The following is a 21859-nucleotide window of genomic DNA, read 5'->3' as shown; positions in this document are numbered from 1 at the left end:
AAGCTAATGTTTTTATTTGATGTTATTTTATACGCAAAAATTTATCTAAAGATGTGATTAAAATATTGAACATATGTGAAAATTAAAAATGATCATGAATCCTATATGTTATGTGAACGATGAGATATATCACACATTATCGATAATGATATACGAAAAATATAGCATTAAAAAAAATCGCAAACACAAATAATTTTATATAGAAAATCTCTAAATTAGGTAAAAAATTATGGATTCAAACTAATCACTAAACTTATACCGATCAAGAAGAAGCTTATATATCACTCGTCAATCTCTACAACTTAATTTATATGATAAATTTCAAACCTTAGTGATCCTAGAAGTTGATCGTTTTATCTAAAGCTGGAAAGTAATCACCAATAACCTCATGAGATTATAAAAGGCTTAATTTAGGTCACATTAAAACTTTTTATATATTTCTTAGAGGTAAAGTAGAATATTTCTTTAAAGATTCTCCATAGATTCTCTTAGGTCCTGTTCGAATAATAAAATTCTTTATTCCAAAATACTACTATTTATTTAGAATAACAACTAAACACTATCATAGACATATTCCAGAATATAAATACTATTTATTAAAAATTTTATACCATACACTAACATAAGCACCAATTTACACTTGACTACAACCTCTCTTAAATATCTTACTTTAATTTATCACCTGTATCTTATCGCTTTCAAACATCTTATCATAATTTATCACTCATCTCTACTCTCTATCTATCTTTTATCATATTCTTTTATTTTATATTAAATAAATATAATTTAATTTACACATCATAAAGTATCAATGATTTAATATTTTATAAACATAAGCACGTTTTAAAAGGTATTATTATTATTAAATATTATTTTCATTTTATATACTTAAAAATAAATATTAATATTATAAAATTTTAATTATATAGTATTTAATTGATATACTAATTTATTTATAAATTATCTTATTATTAAAATAATTTTTTATATACTAGTAACATCAAAAATATAATATTAATTATACTAATATTTTATTGAATTAAATATTAAATCATAGATAAATAATATCTTTACTATTTGGGAAATTTGTATATAACACCCTACAGTTTAGCTAAATTTGTATTTACACCCTACGTTTTCACTATTTGTAGATTGAGGCTTATGATTCAATTATATTTACAGAAAACACCTTGATGTTAGTTTTGTTAGCTTAACTTAACCAAACCCCATGGTTAAGTTAACTACACTAATATGATTACCAAAATACCCTCATCTAAGTTACCCAACATATACACAACCCAACCAAACCAAATCCAGCCTAACCTAACCTAACCTAACTTAACCTAACCAAACTTAACCCAACAAATACCCAAATCTATCTCAGATTTCAGAAAACCCTCAATGCAATCATTGTTAATGGTGGATCTCCGGCTGCTCTTCTCAGTCGTGGTATGTTGCGCTATCTTCTTATCAATTGTCTAGTTTGCCACTCTCCACTGAAGTTGGTGATGCTCTCTCTCCTAGCTTAGTCTCCGGCTAGTCATATCTTTTCATAGAGGTGAAGGTTAGTAATGGGAGGGTTTATTATCTTCCTCATTAGATCTTCTATTAGATTTAGGAAAAGTAATGTTGTAAAGCATTTGATCTTATACTGTGCAAATAGGGAAAAATAATGTTGTAAAGCATCTTTCCTACTGTCATGTTTCTTATATGGTCCCTACATACTACATTTAAGGATGACATGTTTCCTGCTCTCAAGTTGTAGAGTATTTGGTCTTATATGATCCTTTTATTAATTATATTTCTTATATGATCCCCATAGAGTAATTAAATATTTGTTTCTGTTATCTCTGTAGTCTATATACAGTAAATAGTTTATTAATTGTATTTCATATGTGGTCCATTTACAGAAGTTTGTTAATTGTATTTCTTGTATGATCCCCGTAGAGCCATTAAATATTTATTTCTATTAAATATTTCTCTGTGGTCCATATAAAGTAAAGTAGTTTGTTAATTGTATTTCATGTGTGGTCTCAACATAATACAATAAATTATTCTCTTACTATTAAACAATTTGTTTATTCTTAGTCATGGGTTTCATTTCAGATAGAAGATGATGTTTTGACAATACGACTCCACTATAGTGGATCATAGAAGACAAATCGAAGTATCTTACAATCTAAATATGTTAATGAGAGACAAATGATATTCACTGTAGAGCGAGACTAGATAAATTTTATAGATCTGTTGGATTATATTTTTGATCAAACAAATATGGATAGGCAAGTTGTCTTACGTATATGTTATAGAAGACTGGGTCCAAGGGAAGCATATAATACTGTATTTTCAGATCATAATATTCTTAGAATGATTGATTTATGTAAATCTGAAGATCATATTGATATGTTTGTAGTTGGTACTAAGATCTGTGGCACAAATTCATCAAAAACCTTGAGAGAAGGATCTTCAAAGTCAGTGCTAGATAATCCAAATATATCTCTAAATGATGTTGGAGATGATGCTGAAGATAATGTTAAAGATAATGTTAGAGAAACAGATATTGCAGGTATTTTGGGAGATAATGCTGAATTTTCCACAAGTGCTTCAGAATACTCTACTAGTAGTGACAGTGATAAAGATGCTGCTATAAATGAGAAAGAAGTTGATAATATTTTATCTTCTAAGGATGATGTTGACCAATTTAGAATCCACATATGAGCGAGAGGCGAAGAATTCATCACTTGTAGTAGGGAGCATGTTTGACAATGTTTACATGTTTAGAGATGCCCTTAGAGACTATACAATTAAACACCATTTTCAGACGATCTATCTTCATAATGAGAAGCATAGGGTAACTGTTAAATGTACCAAAGAAGAGTGTTCTTAGATATTGCATGCTTCAACTGTACATTATGGCACACTAATCCAAGTGAAAACAGTGAAAGAGGAGTATACATGTGAGGTTGCCAATATTTGTGGAAATAAGATGGCCAAAGCTAGTTGGATATGTAACAAAATAATTGATTAGATTAGGGTTGAGCCAGATATTTCTACTAAAGTTATCAAGGCTCGTTTAAAGGAAGCATATCAAGTTGAGCTCGGGTATTGGAAAGTATGGAGGGGAAGAGAGATAGCTTTGGAGAAAATATATGGAAATATAGAAAAATCATTTCAGTTTTTTCCTGCACTACAAAAAGAGTTAAATGAGAGAAACCCGGGCAGTGTAATTAAACTTGATGTTGATAATTTAGACGGATCATTTGTCAAATTTTTTGTGTTTCAAGGCATGTTAGGTTTAAGGCAGGTTACAGGCCATATCTTGGACTTGATGGTTGCCATTTAAAGGGAAAGTATTTTGATGATTTATTGGCTGCAACAGCATGGGATGCAAACTATGGGATATTTCTAGTGACATTTGCAATAGTAAATATTGAAAGTGTATATACATGGAGATGATTTTTTGAATGCTTAAAAGAAAGTATTGAAAATATAGAGAATCTCACATTCATGTCGGATCGTCAAAAAGGATTAGATGTTGCTGTCAATAGGGTGTTTCCAAGAGTGGAGCATAGAGTGTGTTTTAAACATTTTTATGAGAATTTTAGGTGAAAGTTCACTGGTAAAGCATACAAGAAGCTTATGTGTGAGGCTGCTAAAGCCTATGTCTCTCTAGTTTGGGAGGATTGCATGAAATCACTAAAAGATTTATCCCAACCAGCTATAGATTGGTTGAAAGTTTAAAATGAGAAGGTATGTTGTATGTAAAGCCAAAGTTTAGTGATGTATTAACATTATTTTATTACTATTATGATATATTAGCCTTTTAAGAAGTTTACTTTAGTCATTATTATGATATATCTAATTTCTTCATTTTATTGTAGACTTGGACAAAGAGCGAGTATCAAGAGGTGTCAAAGTCCACTATTATACTAACTGTGATGCGGAGTCATTCAATAAATTTATTTTAGAGAATCGAACGAAATCATATATTGATCTTATAAACAGTATCAGACAAAAACCAATGGTTAAGATGGATCATCACAGAAGGCATGCTGAGATGTGGTAGGGCAAATTAAAACCAGTATTAGCTAAATATGTTCAATGGGTGAGTAAAGAGGTTGGTGGTGTTGGTAGCATCTTTCGATCTGAAAATGAGGAAGCAGAAGTGCAAAGGGAAAATGAGAGATGCATTGTTAAATTGGATGAACAAACATACTCTTGTAGAAGGTGGCAATTATGTGGATTTCCTTGTATTCATGCTGCTGCAGTCATTCTATCTTTTCGTCGAATAGTGGCTAACTATATTAATAACTATTTCACTATTGAAAAATATTGGCTAACTTATGTAGGAAAAATAAGCAACATTGCCAAATAAAAAGTATTGAAAAAGATCCACATATGATTTAATTGTCAATGCTTCTAAGAAAGGTCGACTTATGGAAAGACCAAGAAAAAAGAGGATAAGAGGTGTTAATGAGGAACGGATGCCAAACGGGGTGATGAAGCCAATCAAAACTTATGGATGTTGTGGTGGAAAAGGCCACAACAAGCGAAGTTGTAAGAAGCTAATAGGATAAGGGCAAGGGCAAGGGCAAGAGCAAAGGCAAGTAGCTAAAAATTCTACAAATATCAATATTAGACAGAGTCAAAGGAGAGATACAAGGGAAACTTCAGCTACTAAGTTGGGGTCATCCATAGTTATGAGAATAAGAAGTAATTCAGTCACTAGAGCTATGCATGATTTTGTATGTAGTACCAATAAGTATTATTAAATATTGCTTATTTTAGAATGCACATGCCTCAATAATTACTCATATCTCACAAAGTAGGAACTATACTTATCTTGTCTCTTTTTTATACATGTCACTAGTATTATAGTGGTCCTCAGCTGCTGGATTTTTGGAGTTACTATTTACTCTTTTTGTAATTTAAACTTGGAGTTCCTATTCAATTATTTTTGTAATTTGAACTTGGAGTTACTATTTATTTCAGCCACTATGTAATTGTACTAAAACTTGGTATTAATATTTTGGATCTTGTGGTGTAATTGTATCAGAAGCTTTGTTAATTCAATGGCTTTGTACCAGATTATAATAGCTTTTAGCATAACAAGTTGTGTAATTTTTATAGTATCAGAAGCTTGGTTGGTTATAAATTTTATATGTTTAGTTGTAAATATGGATAATCTGTAAATCTAGGTTGTTATAAACTTAGCTTTGTACAGTTGTTATAAAATTTAGATTTAGTTGTTGTAAGGTTTAGATTTAGTTGTTATAAAATTTAGATTTAGTTATTATAAAGTTTAGTTTAGTTTTGTATGTTTAGTTATTATAAATGTGGATGATCTATAAATCCAGGTTATTATAAACTTAGCTTTGTATAATTGTTGTAAAGTTTAGATTTAGTTGTTGTAAAGTTTAGTTTTGTTTTGTATGTTTAGTTATTGTAAATATGGATAATCTGTAAATCCAAATTGTTGTATGTTTAGTTGTTATAAACTTAGCTTTGTACAGTTGTTATAAAGTTCAAGTTTAGTTGTTGTAAAGTTCAGTTTAGTTTTATAAAGTTCAGTTTAGTTTTATAAAGTTCAGTTTAGTTTTGTAAAGTTCAGATTAATTTTGTATGTTTAGTTTTGTAAAGTTCAGTTTAGTTTTATATGTTTAGTTTAGTTTTGATAGTAAATGTTTAGTTTAGGTTTTTGCAGGCAACTACTATCAATAGTTAGTTTTACAACAACAACAACTACTATCAATCGTTACTTTTACAATAGCAACAACTACTATCAATTTACAAATTTTATTCAGAACACAAAAGTTTTCAAATTGATACATAACACAATCATTAGTTGATTTTACTAAAATTGTCATGGATACATCACTCATCAATTATTTACACTAAGATTGCCACATATACACTTAATACTATACACTAAGGCAAATACACATAAAGAGCCATCCCATCTTCTCTAGCATATCCATCTTCAACTCAATTTTAGTTAGCTAGTACTTCAGATCTATCGGGCGAAAATTGGCATCGTCACACCATGCAAAATAATCGCAATGATCATCCTGCATTGAGACTGTTAATACTTTAATCAAACATCAGTAGAATATCAATTAAATTGCAAATTATACCTTATGTCCAAGGCAAGAGTAAAATCTTCTATTTTTGTTCTTTTTCGTATTAGAAACTCGAATTTTGCAAACACCCATACCACAAGGGCAACTAAAGTTTTCGCCCACATCATTGCAACTCAAATTTGAGCTCATTGATGATAATATTAATCCTCTTGGGAGCTACATAAAAAGTAAATTTGAGCTTATTAATTAGCTAATAGCTATGCCATTTCTAAAATCTATACTTTAACATTTCAAATAGAATGTAGGATCAGGATTTGATCAGTGAAATTGTTGTAAAGAGTAAAACCCAAGCTGTGCCATTTCCAAAAATCGAAGCTATGCCATTTCCCAAATCTAAAGCTAAATGTAAAGAAAATATCAAACCCAAGATAGAAGAGGAGAAGAGAGAGTTGTTAGAAGAGAAAATCTTACATTTTCTTGATCGAAAGAAGCTATAAGGTTCTACCCTAAAAGAGAGGAAGAGAGAAGAAGTAGAAATAGGGAGGAAGAAGAAGAAGTATAAGGGTATTTTCACCAGTTAAGAAAATTAATTGTAAATTTGACGGAATATTTCCATCTGCCTAAATGGTGTTAGTTAAAATCTAACGCATGGTGTTTTCTGCAAATATTAATTAAATCATAGGGCTCGATCTACAAATAGTAAAAACGTAGGGTGGAAATGCAAATTTAGCAAAAAGGTAGGGTGTTATATACAAATTTCCCTTACTATTTATACTATATTAACCTAAGTGAATTTTTTTTTAAATAATAAAATAAGAAATTTTGGAAAAAAATATAACATTATTAGTAATCTCATGTATTAATCTAAAATAAAAAAAATATGAAAGTGTAAATACTTTAATAATTAATACTTTCATTTTGGAATGATTATTAAAAAAATATACCTTCCATGTAAAATAAAATTTTATTATTTCTTGACTACAAAATATGGTAATATTTAAAACATTATAAAAATAATAAGATTTAAAATATTATAAAAATAATAATATTTTAAAATATTATAATATTTTGTAAATTTATAAAATATAATAATGTTTTACAATATTATAAAATATAATAATATTTTTATAATATTATAATAATAATATATTATTTTCCCTCTAACAAATGTAGGATTAAAAATTAAAAAACACAAATATTAATAAACTAATATTTTTAAAAATTAAAATATAGTCAAATTATATTCATGCATTGCATATTTATCTCGTTAGCGTTGCATTGCACTATATATTTATCTCTCTAACATTACATATCTATCTCCCTTACATTGTATTACATATCTATTTTCTAGCATTGTATTGCATAAATATTTATTTCTCTAGCATTTCATATTAATAATATATTAAATATTATTTTATATACAGAAATATAAATATCAATATTATAACTTACTTTAATATAGTATTTAATTGATATAATAATTTTTTTCTAAATTATATTATTTTTACAACAATTTTTGTTTGTACTAACAATATCAAAAATATAATATAATAAAGTAATATTTTATTAAATTAAATATTAACTCATAGATAAATAATATATTTACTATTTAAATTACGTATTAACTTGATTAAATCTTTCTTTCTTTAAAATGATAACGTAAGAAATTTTGGAAAAGAATATAATATAATATTATTAGTAATGTTTAGGCTAAATTAAAATATATGAAAATATAAATATTTTAATATTATTAATAATCTCATTTTGAAAAGATTATTAAAAATATATGTTCCATCTAAAATAAAATTTTATTATTTTCGACTACAAAATATAATAATATTTAAAATATTATTAATAATAAAATATTATTTTTGAGTATATAATATTAGAATTAAATGTACAAAATGATAAAATATTAATAATTTATTATTTTATAAAATTAAAATATATTCAAATTACATTGTATTGCATATTTATCTTTATCATATTTTATTTATATATATCTATCTGCCTGACATTACATTACATATCTATTTTCGCATCCCTAATATTTCATTGCATATTAATATTTTTACTAAATATTATTTTACATTTATATACTTCAATATTAAATATAAATATTATAAAATTATTAATAATATAGTATTTTAATGATATAATATTTTTTCTAAATTTTATTATTGTTAAATAATTTTTATATGTACTAATAAAATTAAAAATATAAGATAATAAACTAATATTTTATCGAATTAAGTCATAGATAAAATAATATACTTACTACTTAAACTACCTTATTAACAGAATTAAATCTTTCTTAAACAATAAAATTATAAATATGGGAAAAATTAATATAATATTATTAATAATCTCATGTTTTAAGCTAAAAAATATATTTAAGTGTAAAATAATATTACTAATAATCTCATTTTGCAAAGATTATTAATAAATATATTTATTATTTTTTACTATAAAATATAATAATATTTAAATATTATAAAATATAATAATAATATATTATAATTAAATATTAAAAAAATATTTTTGCCTATAAAATATATAGGATTAAATGTAAAAAATAGAAATATTAATAAACTAATATGAGCATATTTAAAAGAACGATACGTGCTTCTTCAAAAAATCAGGTAATTTAAAGAAAATATCAGGTAATTTAAGAACATAAAACATGATGTTATAGAAAGTATTCCAAAACTTTTTTGATGCGCGTTTTATGATAAATATCTAATACGATTCGATCTATATTGACTCCACGCGTAATAATGGGTTTATGGGAATGAACCTATTTATTTAGTTAAGTATGTAGAAATAATAAAATCAATTTTTGCAAGCGTGTGTTCAAACACATGGACCGCGTTTGAACGGGGTGGTTCGAATGCCTGCATTACGTTAGCGTTCAAACCGTTCAAACACACCGCGATATATTAGGGTTGTTTGGAGTTGTTTAACTTAACGAGGAGTTCTTAGGGTGGAAGAAATCCTAATTGATGTCGAATGATGATTATTGGAATTGGGTTTAGCGCCCAAGTTTTTGGTCGACCTCTTCCAGTCTCTAACATCTCTCTTCCGCAATAACTTCTCTTCCTTCACACTAAGAACTAAACCTAGCATCCATCGAGTCATTAGAAACCTATCAAACTAGGATCTAATTGTCTTTCGACTACTATTCGGTCGATATTTTGAGATCTAACCGTCCAAATCTTATGATCTTGGATTCGTTGGAAAGCTCTCTTTAATGTCAATAACATATCCAAAATTAGGATAATCCGGATAATCCTTTAGTTAGATTGTTCATAGATTTCGTTGAAAGTTATGTGCTTTATCGACTCCAAAATCATTGCGGATCGGATTAGACCGATTTGTAACAATATGTTTAGAAGGAGATATTCTAAAAATTTTGTACTTCTAGAGAAAAGAATTAATTAAATATAAAATTTTGAAGCCATAAAAACCGAAGGTCGAAAAACAAACTAATAGTCCTCTAAACATGATGGCCAAAGTGTCATCTCAGTTATACAATCGTCTTTCCCGCAGTCGAAAAAAGTCACCACTTTTTTCTCTTCTTTTTCATAATTCGAAGATAAGGGGAAGAAAGGGTATAACTGAAGTTGTGGAGGTTCGGCGGAGTCGATCACCTCCGAGCCAGAATTGCTATCGTCATCCTCGCACGTATATTTCTTCATATGCACCGCCTCATCGCTATCGCGGTGAGTAGTACGCTTCTTAAGGTTGCAGTTCCACCGGTTCTTAACGGCGTTATCTGTGCGGCCGACGAGCAGCCGGGCGATGACGGCCCACTTGTTCCCGTAGACCTCGTGGGCCTTCAGGATCATATCGTCCTCCTCTGCCGTGAACGGTCGGCTGTCGACTCCGGGCGCGAGCTGGTTGCACCACCGCAGCCGGCACGACTTTGCCGTCCGACCCGAGAACGACTTGCTGATGAGGGACCAGTGTTTGGGACCGACATGCTTGACTAGAATCCGCAGGGCCTCGTCCTCCTCCGGGGTCCACGCGACCTTCGTACCTTCACGACAATTTGATGACAACGACGACATCTTAATAGTTCGCCGCAGAGATAAGAAACGACGTACGAAGACTAGTTAGTTTATATAAAGTATGCACGAGATTCCGGATACGACTGGTAGATCCGGTAACGACAAGTTTGGAAACCGTTTCCGAGTATATCTACGAGTCTTTTCTAAGTCGGTTAATTATCCGTTTATGGTATATTAATTAGGATTAATCGACCTTCGATCTTTCCTTTTATATTTTTATATTTAAGGAATCAAGTGTCAAATTATACATAATCGGATTAGCATGCCAAAATCGGATTTTAGGTTCTCTAGAAGCTTCTTTGGCCAATCGCTATAAGACACATGTCTTTGATAGCATAACAAAACCTTACGCGGTTTTTGGTCGAAACCGACTTGGATAAGATGATCACCGACTTGGTCACTCTATAAATAGCGGATGATCATTCACTTCTTTTCTACGCTCTGGTTTTGTGTTCATAGTCCGTTGTCTTTAATTTAGTTTCTTTATCTTCTTTTTTTCAAATAGTTTCTTTATCTTTTTTTTTTCAAATAGTTTCTTTAATCTAATACCTATGCTAGATCTTTGAATAGGTGACTAGCTTAGTTGTTCCTTGATTGGATAAATTTTGTTCGCTACTGTTCTCTGTGGTAGATTAGCTCTGGATCTTGTGGTTTGAAGGTTGCAAGAAATTCATTTGGGTTTGATTGATGATTTTCTTGCCGAGATTTGGAAATCTGAGATCAGGGACAGCTTTCCTATATAATCGATTGGAAGGAGAAGGGAGTGTCTTTTGATACATTATGCTGGTTAGATAGCTGGTATTTTCTTCAGCAGCATCATATATAGATGCAGTACTGTTATTGAATTCTTGATTCCTGAGTTCTTTTATGCTGTTCGTCTGGTTGCTTGTGGACTATTAGATAAGGGGGTATCCTGCGAAGGAGCACAATTTCAAGGACATATCTTCTGTTATGCTCGATAGATTTGCAAGTAACTTGTGACGAGCATTATTAATCCTCGAAGACCGTTCTGTTTGCTGAATCCTAATTCTCCATTTGCTACTGTTTTGCAAAATTTTGTGATTTACAATTTTGGTAATATTTGGAGCCAGCTTATCCTCCTAGATGGTTGAAACTTAAAAGGAAAACAGTTTCTCATGTCATGTCAGCTTTGATCCTGTGGACCTTGATGGATTGATTTATGCACTGATATGTCTTACTACAACTTCTTTTAGATCAGCTATAAGTAATTTAATGAATTTGGTGTGAAAGAGGTTTCACACATGGTAACATATAAATGCAATATAACTTTGTCTTACTAGTTGTTCCTTGAAAATTCATTTTCCGCTCTGTATATGGTGGCGTATGGCTTGGTATATTGTACAGTCAAGAAGGCTATGATTTATTATCTTGTACTGACTGATGAAGCAATGTGGATGTTTGAATAAGTCTTGTCGAAGGTATTTGAATTTGATTTTCTCTTTTCTTCTAACAATCTCATTAGTTCTTCTTTTAACCTTCGCACTTCTTTCTTTTTACTTGCAAGTTACAGGTATGATATTATTTTGCAATTATGTTTTATTGTTCTTGCACAACATATCGATGCTCTATTGTTGTGGGGCATGCTTGATTAGATAAGCTGGAGATATAATTTATTTGTTATTGTGTAGTATTAGAGTTCCTGTTTGTTCTGTGTGACGTTCTCCTCATCTATCTTCTGATGTTTTGTATATGATAAGTAATTGGACCATAAGAAACTGTTCTCCTTTCTGTATCTTTACTTGCAAACTATGAGCTTGGTCTGTAGCTTTATAGTTAAGCTCGTACTAAATTGTCTTTCTGACCGCTAATGACTTGTCCAAACCAAGGAGAAGGGTAGAAAAATTAAGAAAGATTTTGGATTTCCCTATGTTTCCTAACATCTTAAGACAGTTGTAGAAGTATATGAACTCTGTTCATAATTTTTCCTATAAGTTTATCTATAGGTTAAACTATTGTCCGAAGTAATTCAGGCCTGCAATTAGGTGTGATATTGGTCCTCATATTTTTGTACTATGTTTTAGTCTTTTATGTTATGCAATATTTCTTTTTTCAATTGGTTTATGAGGTCATCAGAGTAGCAAGATGCATGTTTTTATTTAATATTTATTTCATGCATATCTTGGACATTTAAGTTTCACACTAGACAAACTTCCGATGTCCATTCTATTGTGATGTCCATGTTTTTATTTTTTATTTTCTGTTGTAATTTCGTACTGAGAATGGACTTTTACTAGTTGCTCTATTGTAATCATTTGCAGTGTTTGTAGGTTGACTTTTCAATTGGATGATGTTCTTAATCATAGACGTACCCAATTTCCCTGAATTTCTTGTTTCCTGATTGATGACTCTTGATGTCTCTTTTAGAAAACATTTTCCAAAATGCTGTGGTTTGACCCTCTAATTGATCAATTGTTGGGTCTGCATATGATTTTAATTAAGAGGTTCTACAATTTTATTTTTTATTCTAGTTATTTTAGTAAAAATGAATCATAATTCCAGGAAATATAAGCTACACATTGATGATGTTCTATCTAGCCATGTTCCTGTAATTTCTTATAATTTCTCTTGCAATTCTTTGCTATTCTTATTTGTTTTGTTTTTGTATTTGCTGTATTTGAGGTAGAATGGGTCTTCTAAATTGTGTACTTGGGAATGTTAATTTAATTAGTCACTAGAATTTGGCTAAATGTTATCTTGTTTTCTATGTAGGTGTGGATCTATTACAAAATTATCTTCTACTGAGTCCGTTGCACTTAAACTCTTTTAATTTTGAAATCTTTGGGATTACAGTTTATGCTTTGTTGACCACTACTTTGTCCCAGATGCGGAGGATATAGTATGTTTGGTGAGGGGAAAGTTCACTTCTGGGTTTATTTGCTTTCCTGTTTGGCATGCAGTATATTTCTACCTCACCAGATGGTATAGAACTATTTGTTGATTAATGTGGCTTTCATTTTCATTTTCATTTTCAAATTTTTTCAGTACCAGTTCCAACCAGCTTCTGTATTTGGTGGATTCATGAAGTTCGCATTTACTTGTTCTAGTTCTACTCTCTTGATACAAAATTTGTTCTGTATTCTTATTGCTATGAGTCTTGTGTTTGTCCAAGTTGGTTATGATATTCTTCATTGTATTCCGGAGACAGCGTTCGGTATATAAACAATTGGAAAGACTAGGGAACCTTTTGTGATATCAGCTTGGTTATGTGATTTTGGTACACTTTGTGTTGTGATTTTCTTACAGATATCCTTCAGTCTTGAGAATATCATAAAAGTTATTCTGGTTGGATGGTTGTTATTTGGTGTAACAGTATCATATGTAGATGCAGCAGCATTATGGAATTCTTGATCTTCTGATTTCCTTTTGGCTGGTCTTGTTGGTTGCTTTCTGGTTAACAATTTTGTGGGGGAGGCACTCAGACCTGTAGACGCAGTGTTAATCCTGAAGCCCACAATGTTTGTATTCTATGGGAAGCTCCCTCGTGTGGAAATTTTTTATTTTTTTTCCTGAATCCTTTTTTCTTTGTTTAGTTATCGGTGGTGTTGTAAATAGGAATGCTGCTGTTTTCGCCAAATTTTTTGTAATTTGTGCTTCTGGGAATATTTGTGACCCAGCTTTGCAATCTAGATGTTTGGAAAAGGAAAACAGTGTAATGTCAACTTTGATCATGATGTGATTTGATAGGGTTTTTTAGGCAGTGTAACATATAAATGCATCATAACGTTACTGTCTTATTTGTCCTCCCTTGGGAATTTATTTTCTGCTGTGGTATATGAATTCATTTTTGTACAGTTACTTTAGCGTTAGCGCAGAGGCTATGATTTCTTGTCTTGAACTGACGGATGGAGACTAGTTAGACCTTTAATCTATGCAGAGTGGTTAGAGTTGGATGGATTACAATAAATCAGGTCAGAGGCCAGCTTTGCTTTTCTTATTTGCTTTGTTTTCCTTATTTGAACAACGGGGAGTTAGCAATCCCAATGTTCTCGCAGAGATTCTCTAGAACTCATGAATATGGTGACCTGCACAATTCGAAGACAGCAATGAGAGAAATGACAAACGCTTCGAAGAAATTTTAAGGATGATCCAAGATCTTGGTGATCAAGTGGCGAGCCTCACCGCGTCCCTACATAGGTTCACAGACTGGGGACAAAAGGGCAACCCCAGCAGCCCCAAATCTTACGATACCACCTTTCCCACAAGTAGGCAAGAGCTTGAATACTCGGAAGACGGAGGGGTCGTGACCAGTTCCGACCTACTATTCTCAAGCTTCCGCGGTTTGACGAGTCCGATCGATATGCTTGGCTATATCAAGCTGAGCAATATTTTTTACAGCAACAAACGCCATATTCTCAGAAGGTACTGAATGCGGGATTTTATTTGGACGGGAAGGCACTTCGATGGTTTCGTCACGAGGATAGACTCGGTGGAATCAATAGTTGGGCTGACTTCCACAAGGGACTCATGACCCGATTTGGACCTGATCAGCGTGATGATCCTGTGGGAAGTCTCAAAGCTTCAACAGCAATCTACTATGGAGGAGTATCAGAGTAAATTTGAAGAGCTTGCTAATCGCATCGATGGTTTGGGGGATTCACTATTAAAGAGTTGTTTCATAAGGAGGAGCTTCGCTATGATGTGTTGATGCATGATCCTACGACCTTGCGACGTGCTATCATTTTAGCGTCATTACAAGAACGTAAGGTGAATCCCACCAAACGCTCTCATCGCAATAATAACCCAAGATCAGCTACTTCCACCCTCACTAATTTTGTGACTCCGACAGACCGACAGAAAGGACACTTTCATTCGAGGAGATTGAAGAGAGATGGAGAAGAGGATTATGTTTTAAATGTGGGGAGAAATTCCATCCAGGAGTGAGATGTAGAGATCAGAACTCTTCTCAACCAAAGAAGTAGTATGCTATGGAAGGCAACCGGCCTTCCAGCAACATTAGTGATGGTGACGACACTGAGGGAGCGGCAACCGAAGAAGACACTAGTCTGGATAACGCCCTTGAGGTTTCTCTCAACGCCATTACAGGAAGTTGTTCACCTCAGACCATGCGTATACATGCATCAATCCGCAAGGTGCCACTGACGGTATTGATCGGCTCGGGTAGCACCATAACTTCCTCAATCAATACATCACCAAAAAGGCGGGGTTATGAGTGCAACAAGAGTCGTGATTTGAGGTAAAAGTCGCGAATGGAGATAGTTCCTTGTCAAGGCAAGTGTTGTGGGGGTAAAGGTGACACTCCAAGGAGTCTCTTTAATGGTGGACTTCTACCTACTTGAACTTCGGGGATGTGAAGCTGCTTTAGGGGCATAGTAGTTACGTAGTCTTGGCCTCATCACATGGAACTTTGCTAATCTTGTTATGGAGTTTCGAATTGAAGGAAAGACATGCAGACTAAATGGGAAGGTATGCAAGGAGTAGAATTTATGGCAGATCAAAAAGTAAGTAAAACAATACCCACTTTGAATGCTTGTTTTTTGTTGTCAATTCATTCTATTGCTGCATATAAAAGCATATCACTCCTATTGAACTGAGGCCTCTATTAGAGGAACAAGTGGATGTGTCTGCTGAGCCCAAGGGACTTCCACCTAAGCGTCCATGGGACCACAAAATTTCTTTCGAGCCCGGACCAAAACCCTGTAACTCTTAGCCATACCGGTATCCATACTACTAGAAGGCTGAGATCGAGAAGCTAGTGTCTGAACTCCTCGACAATGGCATGGTGCGGCCGAGTCAAAGTCCTTTCGCCTGTCCAGTATTACTAGTTAAAGAAGGAGATGGTTCATGATGATTATGTGTAGACTACCGTGCTCTTAACAATATCACCATCAAAGATAATTTTCTATACCAATGATAGAGGAATTGTTGGATGAGCTTTATGGTGCATGTGTTTTCTCCAAGCTGGATCTTTGCTTCGGTTACCTTTAAATAAGGGTACAACCAGAAGACATCCATAAAACGGACACTATGAATTTCTCGTAATGCTATTTGGCTTGATCAATGCACCATCTTCTTTTTAAGGATTGATGAACAAAGTGTTTCGATTATATCTACAGAAGTTCGTGCTAATTTTTTTTTATGATATTTTGGTTTATAGTCTAACTATGCAGGAGCATGAGCAACATGTTCACACTGATCTGGATCTCTTGCAAAGTAATAGTCTTTTTGCCAAAAAGAGTAAATGTGTCTTTGGTGCCTCTTCCATCGAGTATCTTGGACATATTATCTCTAAAGAATGTGTTTCAGCTGATAAGGAAAAGACTGACACTATGCTCAAATGGCCTCAACCTCAGAACGTCAAGGCCTCACGAGGTTTTCTTGGTCATCCAAGATTATGCCAAGATTGCTCGTCCTCTCACAGAGATGCTCAATAAGAATTCATTTATATGGATTGAGGATTATATCCAGGCCTTCAGAAAGCTCAAAATGACAGTCTCATTTCCCCTAGTTTTGGCTCTCCCAAATTTCAACCAGGAATTCATCATTGAATGTGATGCGTCAGGCTCGGGTATTGGGGCAGTATTATCTCAAGGCAAAAGACTTATTGCATCTTTTAGCGAAGCACTAAAGGGAAAGGCTCTATTTTACTCTGCATATGAGAAAGAGCTCTTTGCTCTAGTCTTGGCAGTTTGCAGGTGGAGACCATATGTGTTTGGACGCAAGTTCATAGTCAAGACAGACCAACAATTTCAAATTCTTACTAGATCAAAAAGTTGGGACTCCCATGCAACAGCAATGGGCATCCAAGCTAATTGGCTATGATTTTTCTATTGTATATAGGAGTGGAGCCACTAATGTGGTAGCAGATGCTTTATCCCGAATGGAGAGTAGAGAAGTTAATGCAATTTCCATGCCAATACCCAACTGGTTGGAGGAATTACGCAAAGAGCAAATATTTGATTAGCACATCCAATATCTTCTTCTGAAGTTAAGGAGCGGCCAGGTCGACACCACCAAATTTGACTAGCAAGGAGGCATACTATATTATAAGTTGCGATTCTATCTCTCTCCTAATTATGCTTTCTGAAGACAGATCTTAGAATATCTCCACAGCAGTCCTATTGGTGGGCATTCTGGGTTTTACAAGACTTATAATCGGGTTAAGAGAGATTTTTATTGGCCCCACTTTAAGAAAGAAGTTCGTGAGTTCATAAAAGGGTGTGATATTTGTTGACGTACCAAATCAGAGAATTTACATCCTGTTGGTCTTCTTTAACATCTTGAGATTCCTAGCAAAATCTGGACATCCATATCAATGGATTTTATTGAAGGATTGCCCAAATCACAAGGCAAATCTATCATATTCGTGGTGGTTGATCACCTCCCAAAGTATGCTCATTTATATCTCTCTCTCGCCCGTTTACAGCTTCTTCCTTAGCAGGGGTGTTTCTTGATAATGTGTTCAAACTCCACGGAATGCCCGAATTTATAGTAAGCGATCGAGATAAAATTTTTATTAGCAAGTTCTAGAAGGAATTTTCACTTTGCAAGGTACCTCAGTTCAGCGTACCATCCTCAGTTTGACAGCCAAACTGAATTCGTAAATAAATGTGTGGAGCAGTATTTACGTGCTTTTTGTGGATTAAAGCCTAGAGAGTGGAGTTACTGGCTCTCATTAGCAGAATTTTGGTATAACATTGATGCAAAACGTGGTGGAGAAAGATGAAATAGAGAAATAAGAAGGGAAGGAATGGGGTTTCACACCTCCACCCTAAGAAATGGTTTCACACCAAAATCTTTTAGAGAATAAATCACATAAACTTTCATTAAGTTCAATATAACGGGTCTATATATAGACCTACAATGGAATTAAGTAAAAAACACCATACATAGGAAATAAACAAAAGACATCCCTAAATAAATCAAAATCAGAACTAGATCCCTATATGAGGGATCATCAACTATCGGCGTCTTCTGCACTGAAAATCCGGACATGATTCATATTCAGTTTTAATTTTATCAAATATATTACTTCTGCGTTCATCTTTGAAAGAAGAATCATGCGACGACTCAGTGCATCAGCCACTTTGTTGTCTGCTCCAGACTTGTGTCGCAAGGTGTATGTATAGTCTTGGAGAAATTCGACCCACCTGCCGTGTCTAGCATTAAGCTTCTTCTGGGAGTTAAGGTAGCGAAGAGCTTCATGGTCAGAGAAGATTATGAATTCTTGAGGAAGCAAATAATGCCTCTAGTGGCGAAGAGATTGAACCACAGCATAAAATTCCTTATCGTAAGTGGTATATTGTTGTCTAGTTTCATTCAGCTTTTCACTAAAGTAGGCAATCGAATGACCCTCTTGGCTCAGGATTCCCCTATACCAACTCCAGAAGCGTCACAAGTGACCTCAAAAACTTTAGTAAAATCGGGGAGTCGCATGACAGGGCCTTCCACCATTTTCTTTTTGATTTCAGTGAAAGCTTTAGTAGCACTTGCTGACCATTTAAATTCACCTTTCTTGAGGCATTCTGTTATTGGAGCCATAATGGTACTAAACCCTTTGATGAACCAACGATAGAAGGTAGCGAGTCCACGAAAACTTCTCATGTCTCTTATAGTACGGGGTTCAGGCCACTCTTTAATAGCTTTGACCTTATCAGAGATAGCAGACACTCCTTCAGAAGAAACAATGAAACCCAAGAAAATAACTTTCTCAGAAACGTACATTTCTTAGGGTTTGCATACAGTTGCTCTCTCCTCAAGACAGCGCAGACTTAACGAAGATGATCTATATGTTGCTCTCGAGATTGACTATAGATAAGGATGTCATCAAAGTATACGACTAAAAATTATCCCATAAAAGGTCGTAATATTTGAGTCATCACTCTCATGAAAGTACTCAGAGCATTAGTCAAGTCAAAAGGCATAACTGTCCATTCATATAACCCATCTTTTGTTTTAAACGTAGTCTTCCATTCATCGCCAGGGCGTATACGAATTTGGTGATAGCCACTTTTTAAATCTATCTTTGAAAAGATCGTGGCCCTTGCCATCATGTTCAGCATGTCATCCAAGCAAGGAATGGGGAAACCGTATTTTACTGTTATTCGATTAATAGCACGGCTGTCGACGCACATACGTTAGGTTCCATCTTTCTTTGGCGTTAACAATGCGGAAACTACGCAAGGGCTTAGGCTTTCTTTCAGAAAGCCTTTTCTCAATAACTCGTCAACTTGCCGTTTGAGTTCAGTGTGTTTAGTTAGGTTAAGTCTATAATGAGGCAAGTTAGGAAGAGATGCACCCGGGATGAAATCGATAGCATGTTGAATATCTCTCATTGGTGGCAATTCATCCGGGAGATCCTCGGGAAAGACATCCGAGAATTCCTCAATTACAGCAGTGGCTTCAAAAAGAATCGATTCACTAGGCTCATTCAGAATTTCTCGAGCAGCAAGAATCAGAATAGGAGTCCCTTTACTCATCTCGCGTTCAATGCTTCTCGCACTAATCAAGTTGATTTTATTGTCCGAGTGGATGGGATCAGACTTCTTTTCCATCTTACCACCTCTAGGCTGCGATGGAAGGATCTTGATTTTCTTACCCTCGTGTTCAAACATGCAGATATTTGAACGACCATAAATATGCACATCATTATCAAATAGCTAAGGCCTTCCAAGGATAATTTGACCCACATCTATAGTCAATACATCGCACCAGATTTTATCCTTATAAGTCGTGAATTCAATTAGAACCAAACAGCGCTCTTTTACTTCCAGCGTGGTTGAATTTATCCACGAAACCTTGTATGGATTAGGATGGGAAACTACTCTCAGGTTTAGTTTTGAAATGATGGTGGAGGACACGGCATTTATACAGCTGCCACTGTCCACAGTTACTTTACAATTTTTACCTCCAATTTTCGTGAACGTGTGGAAAATGGAGCTGCGTCTCCAATCATCATTGACTTTATGTTGAGAGAGGGCACATCTAACATGTAACCTTGTGGATTTTATGTGCCTCAGGCATCCTAGGGTATTTTCTTTCTCTTCATCTTCAAAATCTCCTTCTTCATCGTCTACATGGTGAACATATCCATCAAAGTCTTGCTCGGAGTCTTCTTCGAAGGGTTCCTCAATTAACTTATTTTATATGGGCTCGCACAATTTGCAGCAATATGTCCATAGCCTTGACACTTATAGCATTTGACCCAAGGATTAATCTTAGAAAAGTTTTTCTCGACGTTCTTACCTTTGTATTCTACCTTGGGTTGTGAAGGGCTAGGGGTAGATCGGTTAAAAGATTGATTGGTAGATTTGGCTTGATGAGGACCTAGGGAGGATTTATGAATTTGAGGTTTTGTTTCGTAATTTCTTGAGATGTGGTTTGGTCTAGACTCCTCTAAGTCTTGAACTAAGCTGTAGGCCTTTTCCAAAGTATCGATATTACAAGCAAAAAGTTCACTTCTCAATTCTTCACATAGGCCAACCCTAAATCTGGACAAGATTTGCATAGGGGTTTCTGATTCGATCATGCTACACCGAACAAGCAATTCATCAAAGGCCGCAACGTAATCCTTAGCTGACTTACTCCCTGGGGTAAGTCGGTTCCATCTATCTAGAAGCTTAGGGTAATAGGAAGGTGGGAGATATTTACGTTTTAGTTCATTTTTCATGTCAACCCAAATTTCAATTGGAAGCTCACCCCTAATCTCACGAAGAGTCTCAACGTTGGTCTAGTACTGATTTGCTTTCCCAGTCAATTTCATGGCAGCAAACCCTGACTTTATGGATTTCCGACATATCATACCATTTAAAGTAACGGTCCATGTCTTTGATCCAGTCCAAGAAGTGTTGCGGATCTAGATGACAGTGATTATTTTGAGGCGCGGTGTGCTCACGGGGTCTTTTTACCATATATAGTCGTTCATCAATCACCCTTTGATACCCAAACAAAGTATCTTGAGTATCTCTGACTTGTTGAGCTAAGGTACTTAGTTGTCCCATAATGTTGTCGAGCTTCTTAATAAGTTCGGGATCCATACTACTACTGCTTGACTCACTAGAATCACTGAAGAGATAAGCCTTACCTCTACGTGTTGGTACACTAATATGCAATTAGTGAGTTAGGTATTGCTTTATATAATTTTATTTATAAATATATTATATTTTAATTTTATGCTTGCTAATTTAAATAAAATTAAATAATGTTCTAACCTAATGGAATGCAGACGTCTCCTATATTTAATCCAAATACAAATGTCTTAATCTAAATGATATGAGATGATATGCTATGCAATCAAGAAAATCTTCAATATGAATACTTAATTTAATTTAGATTTTTTATTTAGGAGATTCAAAGACTAATGTCAAGACTTAATGGTTTTTTAAAAAAAGTCACATTTAATAAATGCCAAACCTTTTAAATTTCTTTCCAAAAATTAACATAATACTACAATTCTATTTGGTACAGTTCATCTCTTAATATCAGGACTAAAGCATATGTTTTTTTCAATCTAAAAAAAATAACGATGGAACAGTAGATCACTAAATAATGCAACAACAATTAATTTTTTGAAGGACTTGGAATCTTATGCGGTGGTGATTCCGCTATGACAACAAATTCTTGTTGTTTCTCGTCGACGGTAATTTCTTTGCTCGTTGTATGCCGGATTTCTTGACGTTCTGGGGTTCGTGGAGCAATTGGTCGTGCGAAGAACAAATGTGGAGCGGCGTA

General features: G+C 33.7%; 2 protein-coding genes across 2 annotated transcripts; both read right to left on the bottom strand.

Moving 5' to 3' along the window:
- Positions 1-9565: 9565 nt before the first annotated feature.
- LOC140758230 (transcription factor MYB44-like) lies at positions 9566-10150 on the bottom strand. The gene has a single exon (XM_073094328.1). It carries the CDS (start codon positions 10148-10150, stop codon positions 9566-9568), a length of 585 nt encoding a protein of 194 aa, XP_072950429.1.
- An 8340-nt stretch (positions 10151-18490) lies between these two features.
- LOC140758229 (uncharacterized mitochondrial protein AtMg00860-like) lies at positions 18491-18853 on the bottom strand. The gene has a single exon (XM_073094327.1). The coding sequence runs from the start codon at positions 18851-18853 to the stop codon at positions 18491-18493; it is 363 nt and encodes a 120-aa protein (XP_072950428.1).
- Between the last annotated feature and the right edge of the window lie 3006 nt (positions 18854-21859).

This window comes from Typha angustifolia, chromosome 3 (genome assembly GCF_048772165.1).
Source record: "Typha angustifolia cultivar Huaian chromosome 3, ASM4877216v1, whole genome shotgun sequence".
In the NCBI taxonomy this organism is placed as follows: Eukaryota; Viridiplantae; Streptophyta; class Magnoliopsida; order Poales; family Typhaceae; genus Typha; species Typha angustifolia.
Note: the sequence above shows the minus strand (reverse complement) of the source record. Positions and strands in the feature narration are given on the sequence as shown.